The sequence below is a fragment of the Toxorhynchites rutilus genome, chromosome 3 (assembly GCF_029784135.1).
Source record: "Toxorhynchites rutilus septentrionalis strain SRP chromosome 3, ASM2978413v1, whole genome shotgun sequence".
Classification (NCBI taxonomy): Eukaryota; Metazoa; Arthropoda; class Insecta; order Diptera; family Culicidae; genus Toxorhynchites; species Toxorhynchites rutilus.
The window spans coordinates 31,526,387-31,539,212 of record NC_073746.1 but is presented as its reverse complement, the minus strand read 5'-3'; the positions used below and the strand labels follow the sequence as shown (position 1 = coordinate 31,539,212).

General features: G+C 42.4%; 1 protein-coding gene across 2 annotated transcripts in view; it reads left to right on the top strand.

Annotated features, from left to right (window-relative positions):
* The window catches only part of LOC129780562 (GTPase-activating protein CdGAPr), a 197,467-nt gene that overhangs the window by 166,307 nt on the left and 18,334 nt on the right, over window positions 1-12,826 (top strand). Inside the window, exons 3-6 of one of the 2 annotated variants that reach the window (XM_055788946.1) lie at window positions 3,485-3,980; window positions 9,714-11,548; window positions 11,615-11,850; window positions 11,906-12,174. In XM_055788946.1, coding sequence (XP_055644921.1) covers window positions 3,696-3,980; window positions 9,714-11,548; window positions 11,615-11,850; window positions 11,906-12,174 — 2,625 coding nt within the window. In that variant the 5' untranslated portion in view covers window positions 3,485-3,695. Of the gene's footprint in view, window positions 1-3,484; window positions 3,981-9,713; window positions 11,549-11,611; window positions 11,851-11,905; window positions 12,175-12,826 lie in introns of both variants that reach the window. The other variant, XM_055788945.1, reaches the window with a different exon arrangement.

Here is a 12,826-nt window from a genome sequence, read left to right as displayed (position 1 = left end):
GCGCTCGGCACTCGTCGTCTAACCATTCGTTCCGTTGTCCTGCTGTTGTCTTGTTGTTCCGCTGCGAGTATGTTGCAGCAACGTTCGGCTCCTGTAGTGATGAGCGCTGGTGTCTTATGTTATTCACGACTGAGAGTTTAGAACGCAATTTGACCATCACCAGGTAGTGGTCTGGATCGATGTTAGCGCCACGATAGGTTATGACGTCGATGATATCCAAGAAGTACCGACCGTCGATCAAAACCAGGTGCAACAGTATTGGAGGCTGTGCTGGAAGAAAGTTCTACGGCCACGTTATTGAAGGCAGGGAAGTCGATAAGTCTTAGGCCGTTTTCGTTGGTTCTCTAATGGGCGCTGAACCTACCAATTACCGGTCTGAACTCATCCTCTTAGCCAACCTGAGCGTTCGAATCACCCATGACGATTTTGATATCGTGCTTTGGGCAGCAATCGTGTTCACGCTGTAGCTACGCGGATTCTTCTTTATCGTCATCGGTGCTAGCTAGATGGGGGCTATGAACGTTGATAATGCTGACGTTGAAGAAGTGGCCTCGCATCCTTTGTCTGCACCAGCCATTTAACCGTTCCAGCATCTCCCCCATCACGATGAAAGCTGTACCCAACTCGTGTGTATTGTCGCTGCTCTGCATCTTGAAACGATCGCACCATCGAACCTTTCCAGCACACCTCCTGCAGTGCTACGATGTTAAAATTGTGGGCTCTCAATATTTCCTAAAGAATTCGGGTATTTCAAGGAAAACGAGAAAATTCCATTTCCCAAATAATCGAACATTTTCCAAAACCTGCAGAGTACAAATAGGTTGCGAAAAAAACAATGGCATTAAGGGCAGGACATTACATCGGTGAGAACGTCCACTGGAATCAGCACAAGAATAATTATTGGAAGGGACAATATCTAGTGAATACAACGGAGTAGAATTTCTCAACTAGGTATCTTCCAGCAGGTTTTCATTAGCTCCAGCCACCAAGCCGAGCGTTGTCGTGTTGTAAAATAGTAATTTGGTGTGTCTTCTTGTACTGCAGTCGATGTTTTTCAATGCTCAGCCCAATCGCATGCAATTCTCTTAACATTTAAACACAATGCAACAACAAGGCGTCGTGCACAAATTACGTAACGTGATAAGGGGGGGAGGGGGGTCCAGGTTGCGTTACTTTCTGTGTATTAGAGATAGAAAATTGTGTTACATAAGGGGGGAGGGGGTCCAAAATCCGGATTTTTAGCGTTACGTAATTTGTGCACGACGCCAAATGCGTTTCTGTTTCATAACAATAAAAAATGTATAAATGTTCTTCAGTGAGTTGTACAAATAAATACCACTTTCGACACCCGTTTCGGCTATTCCAAATTCCAAATTCTGCAGATGTTGAGCATCCATATTACTCCAGGCTCGCAATAAAGCTGTGAAATACGCGTGTATATTCATAACACCAGTCTTATCCATCTTGTTGTCCAGAAAAGCTTAAAGATTCTCTATATGGCTCCAATATGGGTTTTGAGCAGGTCATTCCAGATTTGGATTTTATAACTTGTAGATCTTGTAACGCTTCATCTAGCTTTCTGCTTACTCTTATTTGACGTTTTTGATTGAAGATTTCACTCTTCAGTTCACGGTCGAACACTGAAGCTAGAGATTTCCTCGAAAATCGAATTGTTCTCTATGAATTTCTCTTTATTTCCACGATTGTGACACACCTGTGTACTCGAGATACCTTTTTTAAATTTTCTGAACGACTCCAGGCCATATTTCTCGCCAATTTTTCGTGTGTGTTGTCCACACAATCTATTAGTTCGAACTTTCAGGTAGTAATTGACTTATTTAATATAAGTTAGGAATTCGGGACGACGCCTGGCTATTTTACATGTTTCTACAGTTTGGTTTCCAAGACGCATTGCAATACGTTGTACATATGGCATCTCAAATAATTACACTTTCAGGCGAAACCTTCGAAAATGTATGTTTTTTTTGTCGGACTAAATGAGACTAGCTATTTACATAATTTTTTTACAGCTGATAGTTTTTAAACATCGCATGTGACGCTCAGTGTAAAAGTATCCCGTAGAATCCAGTTATCCGGTAACCGGCTATCCAGAGCCTTTTTTTTCATCCCAACAGTTTATTTTATTAGCCTCATTTAGCAATTCAGCTGTAACAGAGCCGAGTTCATTCGTGTACATTTTTATCTTAAGATAACTTTTGATGTATATTACACTGTTATAATTTTCAGGCGTAAGAGTATTCCTATCAATCGATTAACATTTGTTTTTGTCTACAGTATCCATTTAGGCGTAAGAGTATTTCTATTCTATCGATGCACAACACATGTCGCCTTTTTCGGCGTAAGAATATTCCTATTGTTCGAATGTTCATAGTTGGGCTGTTCACAGCAGGACTGTTGATATGAGGCTTCCATTGTTGTGTTATTAATAGTGCCAATTACCGATGTAGCAGACCGAAAATGTGAGCCGTAAGGGACTGGGGTTACCGTTACATGATGACTGTTGCATGGAAGTAGTAGCTAGAATAACACACAAAGATGGTCAGTTGAGGGGCCGTGAGTTATGTATGAGCTCTTGATCGTTCGCTTAGTAGCGGACACGCAGTCAATTAGGCTACAAAGACCCCCTTGTCTTGTTACATCCCTGAAATATGCGTTATCAACAATTCCCAATGTTTGTTTTTATACATTTTCGATTTTATAATATATTTATATTTCAGTATTTAATGTAAAAAAGCGTAATGATCGTAATCGAATGTCAGGAATCTCCTACGATATGGCTACACGGTCTGAACGAACGCGCAGCTCTAATGGCAAGCGAGGGCTATTAAATATGCATTAAATCACTTCTGTGTGTCGGGCAAAGTGTTTACACTGCTGCGACATGGGACTTCCAAGCTTTTACTATGCGAGCCGCCAAGTGCACTCTTCCGGCTAGCGACGACGAGTTGCATATCTCTGGCCTAGGACAGCGAAGTTATAGTTAAAGAGTCGGAAGGGAAGGTGAACAATCTGCGAGGATTGACTTTGGCTTTTGAAGGTTGTTGATTCGATGGTAGATATCCCTTGCTCGTTCACTCGTTCGCTCGTTCGCTTTGACGGCTGTCTTCCGTCTCCCACTTAAAAAATCAGCCGACCGAGAAAAGACAACACCGGGGGGCCATTTGGTCTATTTGCTCAAATCCTTGGCTCCCCCTTCAACGTGTCGGAGAATTGATTCGATGCACACCATTCGACACTGACTCTGAACTGAGGCGAATTTTGCATTGCATTTAGTTGGAATTGGTTTCACACCGCGGAGCGGCGAACCCCAAAATGGTTTCTGCGAGTTGAATCAAATGGGTGCTCTTAGTGTTTCCCAACTTTCAACCTTCTTCATGCGCTCATGTCTGTCGTCTGAGCTCATAATTGATTCGAGCAATGATTAATGAACTAACGAGATTTATTTTCTTATTTTTGTTTACAGGAGAACCCATCATCAGCGAAAATGGTTCGCTTGAGCTGTGACGCAACCGGCGACGGAAATCCGTTCGATTTGTGGTACATGGCAGCGGTGTGAATCACGGCATCCTTTCGACGCATCCTTGCTGAGAAGAAAAACCAAGACCAATACTAACGCACCCGGGTGACATCTTCTCACCACAGCAAACAGAATCGATTACGAATTGCGGCAAACGATGATGAGTCACTCCGGCAAGCACATTCAATCATCGTCTTCTGCGACGACGGCATCCACAGCAAGCACCGGCCAGGAGTCGTCATCCGGTTTGCACTCCAAAATGTCCGATAAATCCCGTACCGTCAGCGACAGCGAGTCGGAGATTAACTACGACTTGTTCAATAGCAGCCTGGCATCGGACTGTGGTGCGTCGGTTATGAACACCTCGCAGATCTCGAACGCTTCCAACGAATCAACGCATATAAAGAGTGCCAATCTGACGCGGTCCCAGAATTTGGGAGGGGTAGGTGTCAATTCTAGTAATTGTAGAGTTGTAGAATATGCATGTGAGTGAGTGTGCATTTTCAAATGTAGAAGAAATTCAACACTTCGTAGGAACAGACCGGACGAACGCCAGCTGAGCCGCATTGCGCTCATCAGCAGTACTGGTAGTTGCATTGCATCCCCACCATCCCTGCAATCATATTTCTCTCTCTCCATGCACATGCAATTGCGTTAAGTGCAGACAGTCAGGCGACATTGAAATAAACGCACACAGGAAAAAAAAACCCTATGAAACATTAAACTGGACAACGTCCCCCGCTGGGCAAGTTCAACGCTCAATGCTCGCAAGAGGGGGAGGTTGAAAAATGCATAATTTACTTGCAAATCGAATTATGATTCACTACGTACAGTCGAGTGCACCTGCTCTTGCCCTCCAGTGCACGCTGCCGACGACCAAGTCAGACTCAGATGAGCTTGTTGAAATGTAATTTCCAACACGGTACTCGCGGATTGGGTAGAAACGGTGTTCGAATGCAGCACACGTTATTTAAATGCAAATTTGGTGACTAGTAGTCGCAATGGGAAATTGATTAACTGCGTGAGCAATAATTTATTACCACTTGTCGATTGGCAGCGGCTTGGTTAACCTCCGACAGAGGCTTGTTAGGTTGGTGTCCTGATAACGTCAATCCCTGTTATCGACCAATACTCCGACTACGTTGGAACATACATGGGTTTCAATTAACGACTGTGTAATTAACGACTGGTTGTGCTGCCAAACAAATGACACACAAATTCCTGCATTACTCGAGAATTTATCAAGCAAATGAAACGGAATTAAGTATATGGAGGTTTTAGGGTGCAATAACTGTTTTCACGGTGGTTAGACACTCCACCCTCCTCCCTAAGGGGGGAGGGGGGATTCTATGGTGGTTAGATACACCTCCCCCCTCTCTAAGGGGGGTCTCCCATACAAATGAAACACAAATTTCTGCATAACTCGAGAACTAATCGAGCAAATGGAGCCAAATTTGGCATGTGAAGATTTTAGGGGCCACGAAACGTTTAATAATATAATAAATGTTTTTATGGTGGTTCGGCACTCCTCCCCCTTTCTTAGGGTGGGTTGTCATATAAATGAAAAACAAATTTCTGCATAACTCAATTCAATTAATCAAGCAAATGAAGCCAAATTTGGCATTTGAAGATTTTAGGGGGCACGAAACGTTTCTTTGGGGTATAGACACTCCTCCGCCTCACTAAGGGGAGAAGAGGGGAGGGGTCGGTGTTTATTCTATCATATTTTCAGTATCAAACATTTATTCCTTGTAACGGAGAAACATGATAGTTCGAGATCCCTCCCCCTTTTCTAAGGGAGGGGGTGTCATACAAATGAAACAAAAATTTCTGCATTACTCGACAATTAATCAAGTAAATGAAACCAAATTTGGCATATGGAGATTTTGGTTGTTAGACACTCCACCCTGCCATACAAATCAAACACTAATTTCTGCATTACTCGAGAATTAATCAAGCAAACGAAACGAAATTTGGCATGTGGAGATTTAAGGGTGCAATAAATGATTCTGTGGTAGTTAGATACTCCTCCCTCCTCACTCAGAGAGGGCTGCCATACAAATGAAACACAAATTTCTGCATTACTCGAGAGCTATTCAAGCAAATGGAGCCTAATTTGGGATGTGAGGGTTTTTGTGTACGAGAAATGTTTATATGATGGTATGACACCCCTTACTCCTCTGGAAAGGAGAGGGGGTCCCATACAATAATACCCATATTTCAACCAAACATATTCCAACCAAACATGACAATTAATTTTTTTCGGAAAACTCTGGAAGAAAAGGTAAAATTCGAAAAATTCAATTCGCATAAGTTCTACAATTACATATTGACAAGCGTTGTTAGTCCATTTGATGTTTGCGGTAACGAAATTTATCTCCGTTCGAAAGTGGAAATGGATTTTTATGTGATAAAACGCACTCATAATATCGTCTTCTATCCATATAAATAAAAATGGATCGCCGAATGTGTTGATAAGAGCAAAACTCGAGAAAGGAAATCAGTTCCGATTTAGGGCTGTCTCCATTCTGTCATATTTTCTGTATCAAATATTTATTCCATGTAACGGAGAAACATGTTATTTGCATGTGGATGAAAAATCTTGCACGAGAATTGTGTCTGGAAATAATTCGATTATAATGTAGAGTTATGGTAGAAGTACAGAAATTTTTATAGTAAAAGTACTTTTAAAGGGTAGATTAGAAGATCAATCAGATCAATAGTTCTGCGATTGGACCCATGATCATGCGCTTATGAAAAAAACGTCAATGATGTACATATCGAGGTGGAGCAGTAGGCGAAGTAGGGCAAATGATCTTAATTTGTCCAATTTGGGGTGTTTTTACGCAACTAGTAAATGCAAATCGATTTTTCTTCATGAAAACCACACATAATCGATACGAGTTTGGGTTTGTTGAAAAGCCCCAAGTCTCTAGTTGCTAATACTACCATAAGGTGTTTTAATTATTAAAATTTTTATGTTTTTTAACGATTTTCCTTAAAAAAGAATTATGATCATGGTTTGTCCGGTTTTAGGAATCTCCATTTTTGAATGAAAACATTCGAATTCACAATTAGATGTTGCATTTATCATTGCTTGAGTTTACTGTCATCATATTGATTCATTCATAATTTAGGCTTTCTTCAGAATATTGCCTTTTCTTGGGCATTTTAGAAGTGTTCACCTCAACACAATCAACACAGAAAAACCATACTTCTGCTATGCGCGAAGCACACCATAAACAAACATAAACAAACTGCAGCCCGCCAAGCGGTTGCCATAGAAATCATGTGGACAAAACAACATTATTGAATTGGACAACTCATGATCAGAATTGAGTTCATCAAAATGCGTTGATTTAATGGTTTAGCTATTTAAATCCGATACAAATGATGAGCAAGCATGATGTTTACAATATTTATAAGTGTTGTAATCCAGAAAAGGTCTGAATACGTGCCAAATGATCATCTGGTGATCGATAAAAAGTTAGGGGCGCATTGACACAAATAGAAGGTGTATTTTATAATCCTTTAAAACATGTGATTTCGTAAAAATATACTATCAAACTACTATAAATCATGTAAAAGGTAATTTCATTTATATGTTTCGAAACATTCGAAGGCCTTATTTGAAACAGGAGCGCTGAATTAGAGCATTCAAAAAAGTGGGCAAACCATGATCATATTTTCGACTGGACAAACCAAGATCATATAGGGTAATATCTGTATTTGAGCCAAAATTCATGCGAATTCAACTCTTTGTTTTTCAACAGATTGCAATTGTATCGTGGATTATTTCGATTATTTATGTGGTAAAAAGGTCCAGAGAGCAGTCGTATGCCTAGTTCTCGAAAGCAGTAACATTTTCGGTGAAATTCTGATCAATTGGCGATTATTCTCTCTCATCATACACACCGACACTGAGAGCCTTCGAAACATCAACTTCTTAACGTTATAAAAATGAAACTTAGTTTGTTTCTATAAACGTGGGGGAATGAAAATGGCACATGGAAATATATACTGTCTTTTTCCACGTGGTTTCACAAATATTCACTGCACGCTATCACATTAGCCTCATATTCAACGGGAACTCCAAAAAAGGTACGTTTTAAATTGATAAATTACGTCCTGAAAATAGCATTTTCACATAGATGCGGTGGGCAATCAAAGATAAACACAACGACTGAAATCACTATTTGAGAAATAGCTATGTCGCTCGAAACTCTACCATCTTCATTACCTTTCACCTAATAATAGATATCAAATGGGGCGGTCCTTACGTAAACCGTAAGTAAAAAGTTGAGTGTTGCTCGCTTTCGAAAACCTGTAGTTGTTTTGCTGCAATTTCGTTGGTTACTGATAGCTATAGTTCGGTTTTCTGCACCAATGAGGTCATCTGCTGTTGCTAGAAGATTCCTTTGTGATTTGTACACTCTACTGCCGATGCACGTGCAGTACCACTGTTGGACCGCCCAGAGCTAAGTAAACAGGGAAATCCATTCACGAATCGCTGCCCGTAAAAACCCCATCCCGTTGTACCCTCCGGTGAGCTACCCGTTGTCCAACACCTAAAATCCACGTAAGAATCGTGATAAGGTGCGGCACTAATTTCGTTCATAAGCGCTAAGCTCCGTTACAAGCATTTATTACCGTAATATGCTCTGAGGGAACATAAGAGAAAATGTGCTGAGGGGGAGATGTGATATTGCACTGGTCTTTTTTTACGCGGGTACCTGCGTAAAATAAACCGCGTTAATTGGAAAATCCACGTAAAAAAACGCGTTAATTGAAAAATCCGCGTAAAAAAACCGCGTTAATTGGAAAATCCGCGTAAAAAAACCTGGGTGTATGTTGATATATGCGGGATAAATAGGGCTACATTGCTGGGATCTTGTTTGGTGGTGAGGTAGCGTTAATTTGAGTTAATTTTGCCCACCATTTTTGTTGGCGAATGAACTGGAATTTGCCGGACATGTTCCTTGACGACCGCTGTAAATCGCACACGGCGTTGTTCCTCATGGCTAAAAAAAATACATCGGTTCTGCTATTTTCCTCTAAAAAAGTTAAAGTATGGTTCATAAGAGTACACCGAGGATTTGTTACTTGGTTTTTTACCGCGGTTTTTTACGAGTTTTCCACGTGGATTTTCCAATTGACGTAGTTGAGCAATATCACTAGCTAGGTCATCGCGGGTATCGCAATTAATGACTAAAAAAGAGATGCAAACAAGATATTTCACCATGATAACTATGTTTTATCAATACAGAAACCATTAAACTATCCGTCCGTAAGGTCGTGTACACCAGTACTCAAAAAATGTGAAAGTTATGACCAAAACAAAAGAAAAAAAAAGAGCAAAAGCCTACCACTCACTGATAAATCCCGGGAAAGTCCATAGAATTACTATGTAACTCGCTTTCGCGGATAAACCGCACCGCGGATCATCCGCCCGCGGATAATCGAGGTTCCACTGTATCCCCCTCTAAGACCATATGATGATAAGAATATGAATGAATTTTAGGTGACCCTATCCCCTGCGTAAAAAAAAACTTAAAACAAAAATCAAAACAAACAGTTACAAAAAAAAAGTTATAATTTCGACAAAGTTCGCATCGGAGGGCACTCAGGTGATCCCGCAATTTAGGGGGGACATTGGTTTCATTATCTGGTTTTTGTTCTGGGTACGTTTGCTATCCGAGGAAAATTAAAGTTAATCAATGAGTTTGGTAGTTGGTTTGCTCTCAATATCATCATGGCCTTTGAGACTATGCCAACGCACAGTCTCTGCTACAAAACATGAAACTACATTTAGGATAAAAGCCGACAGTTGACTTTCAGTATAATAGATTTTCTGTGGGCAAAGAACTACTGTAGTTTGACTGAGGATGAGGTTGGGTAGTTTACCTATTCCAATGTAGTTGATAGCAGATTTAAGGTGTGAAAACATAATAACATCAAATAATAAAAATTTCGAATGTATTCCTAGATAACTTAGGGTTCTTGTAGATAAGCTTCGAGCTCCAAAAGTATTAGTGACCATATGCGAAATCCTAGAGTTCGTCACTATGTTCCAGATTGACATAGTTTCCTCTTGCTGGAAGTGATAACCCTTCTCCGTTTACCCCTGTAAAACCAAAACGAAACCCTTATACGTATTTTCCCTTTTTTCTTCCAGTCCTGTCGCTTCCCGAAGCTAGAAGAATGCGCCCACTTCCATTACGAGCGGGTCCAGCTGGGCAAACTGTCCGTGCGGCTGGTGGCGGACGAAAAAAACGACTCCCAGCTGGGCCAGAGTGGCCAAAGCTCCCTGCTCACCAGTACAGATCTGAGCTGTTCCCAAACTAGTAATGCTATTATTGGTGGTGGTGGTGGTGGTGGAAAGAATAATTGGTTCATTATCCGAATAACGGCTGGCCGTTCGGATTCCTTTATGATCAAGCGTTCGTTCGAGAACATTCGGTTTCTGGACGAAATGCTACATCGATGCGTGTACGACAGGAGGGTGAGCGAGTTGGAGAACCTAAAGGAGATGGACGTGTTGGAGAAAGGTGACGACGAGCTGGAGGCCATCGTTGCAGTCTACCTGAATCGGCTGTCGGTGATAGCCTCCGATGCTATGACCTGTGGGCCGGTGTTGACGTGGTTGCAAATCGATAATAAAGGCCGCCGGTTGCCAGTTGCCGACGAGCAGACGATGAAGAGTATCAACACTCCGGCGGTTGGGGCAGCTTACGGCGTGAGGAGGTACGTGGCACAGGCTTGTGACGAGATTTCAATCGAGGTCGGAGACATGATTTCAGTTATCGATATGCCAAGTCCGGCGGAGTCCGTCTGGTGGCGTGGGAAGAAAAGTCATCTACAAAAGAACCAATACGAAGTAGGATTCTTCCCGCAGAGTTGTGTAGCCACGATCGGGGATAAAGTTCCTCGACATATGCCCTTCCCTGCGCCACTTGTAGGATCTTTGGCTGTTTCTCCGACTAAACCGGTGCTGAGGAAACACGGGAAACTGATAGCGTTCTTCCGAAGCTTCATACTATCACGACCCTCACGACGACGACTGAAACAGAGTGGAATTTACAAGGAGAGAGTATTTTCTTGCGACTTGGGGGAGCACCTGCTCAACAGTGGACAAGACATTCCAATGGTTTTGAAATGTTGCGCGGAGTTTATCGAAGAATATGGGATCGTTGACGGTATCTACCGTCTCTCGGGTATAACCTCCAATATACAAAAACTAAGACGTGCTTTCGATGAAGAGCGAATCCCAGATCTGACCCATCCTGAGATCAAACAGGACATCCACGCCGTTAGTTCCTTACTAAAAATGTATTTCCGAGAACTGCCAAATCCTCTCTGTACGTACCAACTGTACGACCACTTCGTGGAGGCGATCCAAACTCGCTCAGATGCGCCCAATGATCTCAAGTTAAGGTTGATTCGGCAGACGGTTCAAAAGCTGCCACCTCCGCACTACCGAACGCTCAAATATTTGGCAACCCATTTGTTTAAAATCTCCCGACACTCTGCGAGTACTGGGATGACGGAACGTAATATTGCCATTGTGTGGGCTCCGAATTTGCTGCGTTCGCCCGCTCTCGAGTCCGGTGGCGTTGCCGCCCTACGTGGAGTCGGTGTACAAGCCGTTGTCACTGAGTATTTGATCAGCAACTGCGAGCAGATATTCGACGACAACGCAGACGATTTCGGTAGTCACTATGTGGAGTCCCAGCCTACTTCACTCAGCGATACGAACAGTATCCCAAATCATAGTGGATTAGATCAAGACTTGTCGCTGTCGATGGAGAGACCGAAGAGTTTGAGCGTTGGAGGTGCTAAATTGCTGAGCTTGGAAGAAGCGCGCATACGACGGAACTGTATGGAAAATTGCGAAAAAACGGTTCCCATCAACATTACAAACCCGTCAACACACATCGGTTCGTACATCGAAGTAGGCGGTGGACCCTCCAGTCTACCGGACAAATACCACACGGTTCTGCCTGTGCCAAGGTGAGATTTGTGAGATTTTTGGGATTACAGCTCGGCTAATTTGGAACTCTGACTTTCACCTAGAAGCTGGAACAAACGGAAATCGCACTCGTCGTGGAAATCCATCTTCACCCGGCAGCCCCGACAGTCCAACAGCAATCACGACATCAAAGAATACAGCAACGTGACGACCCCAACATCGAAGGAACCCCCGGTCATCATTACCAACGGTAGATCGCTGGACGAAGGTAGTGAGCAGCCGGAAGCAAACGTTGGGCTGAAGGAAAGCAACAGTGGACTGGTGCAGGATAAGATGACGAAGAGTAAGCGATAATTATGTTGCCTAGATGAAATTATTTTACTTTTATTCTCTTTCAGGTGTAGATCTTTTCGATGGGAAATCACTCACAATAGAATCCTGCGCTCGGTCGAATTCGGTAGACAGTTTGCGGACCACGGGACACAGCCGATCGGTGTCTCATGATTCGTACTTCGATCTGCTTCAGTCACCGCTGCGCGGAGGCGTGGTTACGTGTCCCAGCCGTGAACTTTCAGAACTGGGGCTGAATTTCGATCGAGAGGAACCGGAGATGCGGATATTCTCCGAGAGTGAGAGTCTGGTCAGCAGCCCGAAGGTTCCGAAGGAGGTGAGTCAACGAATTTGCTTATGAACGTATATTTTGTCAAATATATACCGTGAATCTGTGTATTTAAAAATAAATGCTTTATTCATCATCTAAATTTATATGATAATCTCCAAAATAGGCCCCTTCTGAAGCAATACACTGTGTCCAACGAATAATCTAGTCATCGAAACACTTTTATAGCTGCATTCAGTAATTGTCTTCAGCTCACGCAGCGAGTTTGTTTTTATGTCTTCAATGCTGTCAATGAAGGGTCCCCCGAAGCGGTAATTTGACTTTTGGACAAAGAAAATAGTCACTCGGGGGATACTATTATACATGCACCGTACCTGGAGAGTACGTACTAGTACAATCGTACTAGAAACAATGCAGCCCGAGGCGATTTCATATTCCTTCCCCCACCACTGTTATCTTTTTGATATCGCATAATTAATAATTTGTATGTGTGATTCAATCATACGAAATCAATCTCCACATAACGATCAGAAAACCGACGTCCATGACCGATGAGCATTCATAAAAACGTGTCCTGTTTTCTGATTTGGCACCATTACTGAAAGACTTCAAAAAAAGAAGATGGATCGGTGCCTAGAAGCACAGACGGATACTTGACGTAGGACTCGGAGGCAAATTGCTTTTGAATTGAGTAGTTATA